This window comes from Epinephelus moara, chromosome 1 (genome assembly GCF_006386435.1).
Source record: "Epinephelus moara isolate mb chromosome 1, YSFRI_EMoa_1.0, whole genome shotgun sequence".
Classification (NCBI taxonomy): Eukaryota; Metazoa; Chordata; class Actinopteri; order Perciformes; family Serranidae; genus Epinephelus; species Epinephelus moara.
The window spans coordinates 43,649,822-43,653,477 of record NC_065506.1 but is presented as its reverse complement, the minus strand read 5'-3'; the positions used below and the strand labels follow the sequence as shown (position 1 = coordinate 43,653,477).

Genomic DNA, 3,656 nt, shown 5'->3' with positions numbered 1-3,656 from the left:
GCGAGAGGTCCGCGGTTGTTTATAACGTAATGTTATAGATAATTGTTTTATGTGTTTTAATGTGTAGGTATGTAAATGTTTTCAAAGACGTTTATGTTGAAATAAAAATACCTACAAGTAGTTATGTTTCCTTGTATTAGTTTGCCCTCTTGTGGACATAATGCGAAAAAAAAAATATTCGAATGGTTCAAACCTATGAGTTATTTTTAGAAGGAATATTCGAACGTCATTTTTGAGCAATTTTGACAGCCCTAGTATGTATACATAAATGCTCGCTCGCTCTCTACTTCTATACCTCTCTCTTTCACTTTATCTCTCTCACACTACTCCTCTACTTCTCTCACCCTACTTCTCTACCGCTCTCTCTCACCCAACCTCTATACCTGTCTCTCTCTCACCCTACTTCTCTACCTCTGTCTCTCACCCTACTCCTCTACCTGTCTTTCTCATCCTACTTCTATACCTCTTTATCTCTCTCTCTCACCCTACTTCTCTACCTGTCTGTCATCCTACTTCTCTACCTCCTACCTCTCTCTCGCACCCTACTACTCTACCTCTATGTCTCTCTCACCCTACTTCTGTACCTCTGTCTCTCTCTCATCCTACTTCTACCTCTCTCACCCTACTTCTCTACCTCTCTTGCACCCTACTTCTCTACCTCTTTGTCTCTCTCACCCTACTTCTCTACCTCTGTCTCTCTCACCCTACTTCTGTACCTCTACCTCTCTCTCACCCTACTTCTCACCCCCTACTTATCTACCTCTCTCTCGCACCCTACTTCTCTACCTCTCTCACCCTACCTCTATACCTCTGTCTCTCTCTCTCATCCTACTTCTACCTCTCTCACCCTACTTCTGTCTCTCTGTCATCCTACTTCTCTACCTCTCGCACCCTACTTCTCTACCTCTGTGTCTCTCTCTCATCCTACTTCTACCTCTCTCTCGCACCCTACTTCTCTACCTCTTTGTTTCTCTCTACCTCTCACCCTACTTTGAACTATTAATATTGTATATTACTGAATCTGAATCTCACTCTGAGTGTTGTTTTTTACAAACTAAAGAAATGACAAATGACATAATTTTAGTTTTTACTGAATATTTGAAGGCAAACTGTATCGCTTATTTTGTTGCAATTCTATTTTCTTAAATTGATAATAAACTATTTGTTTACTAATATGTCATATTGTCAAGATTATTGTTCTCACAAAAATGCCCTGAAATATGGTGATATTATTTTAGGAATATATTGCCCACCTCTGTTGGAGACCATGTTAACCTACAGCAAAACTCTCACACCTTGTACAGTATAATCCAAGTCTCATTTATCCAGACATGAATAACACATCCCCCCATACTAAAACTTAGTATTTCAAACTGAACTCAAAGTGAAACTCATCTTTGCTCTCTTTAAAGCCAGACTCCAGTACTGAGCATACGACTGGATAAACAAGACTTGGTTTACACTGCATGAGTTGTGTGAGAGTTTGTAAACAGATGTTTTGCCATAGTTTTGCTGTTGTTAAACCTGGTGCCCAATAAATCAGAACGTTTGCCCTTTTCTGTGGAGGCATGTGAAGAAAACAAAGAGTTCTTCACTAGTTCAAGGTAACACAGCATGACTAATGGAATTGGGTGAAGTATTCTTTTGGCATGTTAGAAATACTAACAGTGTTAAATTTTTGATATATTTAGCTCACCTGTCAAGGTCTGCTAAGATTAATGAAAACTTTCCTACCTATAATAAATTAGTCAGGGTGGAGTACTGACATGACAGTAGAACTTTCCAGCATTGCCTGGTATTAAAGCTTCCAACTTCACCGTGGAAACCAACGCGATTGGCTAATTGCCTTTACCAGTGTGACGAACATAACCATGGTACTTCAAATTAATCACATGATGAGTGCGATTTCTTAATCCATCATAGTCTGTGGGTATTTACACGTAAAACAAATGACGATATAAACAAGTCTTTCTTGGCCATAATCTCTTGATACATAAATGTGTCCCGTCTTGTCTTACTTTTCTCAATCACCTGATGCAAATCACAGGCTAAAACATGTGGCTCCCCACCACAAAGCTGTCTTGTACTTCAGAGGCATTGTTGCTGGAATTTCTTTTCTCATACTTGGTTAAAGCCAGATAGGATTAGTAATACCATTATTATTTAGTTCAAAGATAGACAGTAAACTCGTTACCTGTTCAGGCAGCTGAGGAGGGGGAAACGTTGGCAGAGGGTTTGATTCTTTCTCTCTGGTTGGAGCTAGAAAGGAGGCAGTCGGGAGCCTGTTGGATTACAGCAGAAATAAATCCATATTTTTATTAGTAATCATTTTGAATAATTGATCAGTTGGGGAAAAGGTCAGAGGTGACAACTTAAATTGTTTGTTTTGTTCATCACACAGTCCAAAACTCAAAGATATTCAACTTGCAATGACACAACAGAGAAAACCCCAAACCTGTGACCCACTTTTGGACCGGGACCCAACATTTGGGAACCACTGATTTAGAGTCTCTACCTGACAGTACTCTGATGGCAAAATTTCATATCTCAAAGTTATCAGTCTGGGTGTCATTTGTCATTTTGTACCCTACATATCCACAGGTATGATGACAGCCTGGTTGTGCCCATTATTGAAAATACACCAGAGGAGAAGGACTTGAAAGACCGGATGGCCCGGGCAATGGAGGATTACCCAGACTCATGTGCCGTCCTCGTCCGCCGACACGGTGTCTATGTCTGGGGCGAGACGTGGGAAAAAGCTAAGACTATGTGAGCATTTGCCTCCCAACACTATTAACTTCTTTGACCTGTTTATGACTAAGAGCACATTAGTACATTTGTATTGAGGGCATGTGCAACAAAGACAACAGATTTAAAATCTGTATGTTGTATTTTTCTCCTAACACTCAAAATACTGCTGCATTTTTTTTTTTTTTAGGTGTGAATGCTACGACTACCTGTTCGACATCGCTGTGCAGATGAAGCAGAGTGGACTGGACCCCGCAGCCCTCCCAACAGAAGAAAAAGGAATAGTTTGACATTCGCCGGAGCTTTTTAAAAAGACATTTGTAGCAGAAAGGTCGGTAGAGTTCAATCAGGAGAGCAGATTGTAATCATTTGCCTTTTCACGCCGGCCTGCTTCAAATTTGATGAAATTTGATGGTAAGGGCAGATCCAGGGTTGGAGGAGATTGAATGCCTGTGATCCGGAAGCACCTGCAGGTACGCTGCAAAGCACTGTGGGACAACTCTTGAATGAGCAGCCGGCAAATCAAGGTCCTCAGGTTCACATGCTTTCCTATTCAAGTTTGACTGCACTGGAAATCATGGTCTTGGTGCAGGTCAGGCAGGAACATGCATCTCAATTCATCTACAACAGTGATTAACTGCCTTTGCTTCAGTCAATAAAAACTGATGGAATGTGAATCATGAGTCACAGAAATTATTTGAGATGATTTTTTTGTTTTGTTGTCTCTTACCTTTAAAAAATAAAGCCTTCTCTCTTCTTCCTCGTGTCTAGAGTCAGGTCACAGTGCTAAGCAAGGTAGTACAGACCAGACGTCCTTCTCCTCAGCAATGTTTTCCAGCTCCTTTAAAAAAAATCTAAAATCAGAATAGTTTCAAAATGTGAAACAATTTTCCACTTTGAATAACATT

General features: G+C 40.4%; 1 protein-coding gene across 1 annotated transcript in view; it reads left to right on the top strand.

Moving 5' to 3' along the window:
• apip (APAF1 interacting protein) overlaps window positions 1-3,425 on the top strand; it is a 24,915-nt gene extending 21,490 nt beyond the window's left edge. Inside the window, exons 7-8 of the mRNA XM_050046405.1 lie at window positions 2,602-2,769; window positions 2,939-3,425. Of these exons, the coding sequence (XP_049902362.1) occupies window positions 2,602-2,769; window positions 2,939-3,038 (268 nt within the window). The 3' untranslated portion in view covers window positions 3,039-3,425. The remainder of the gene's footprint in view (window positions 1-2,601; window positions 2,770-2,938) is intronic.
• Window positions 3,426-3,656: the final 231 nt, after the last annotated feature.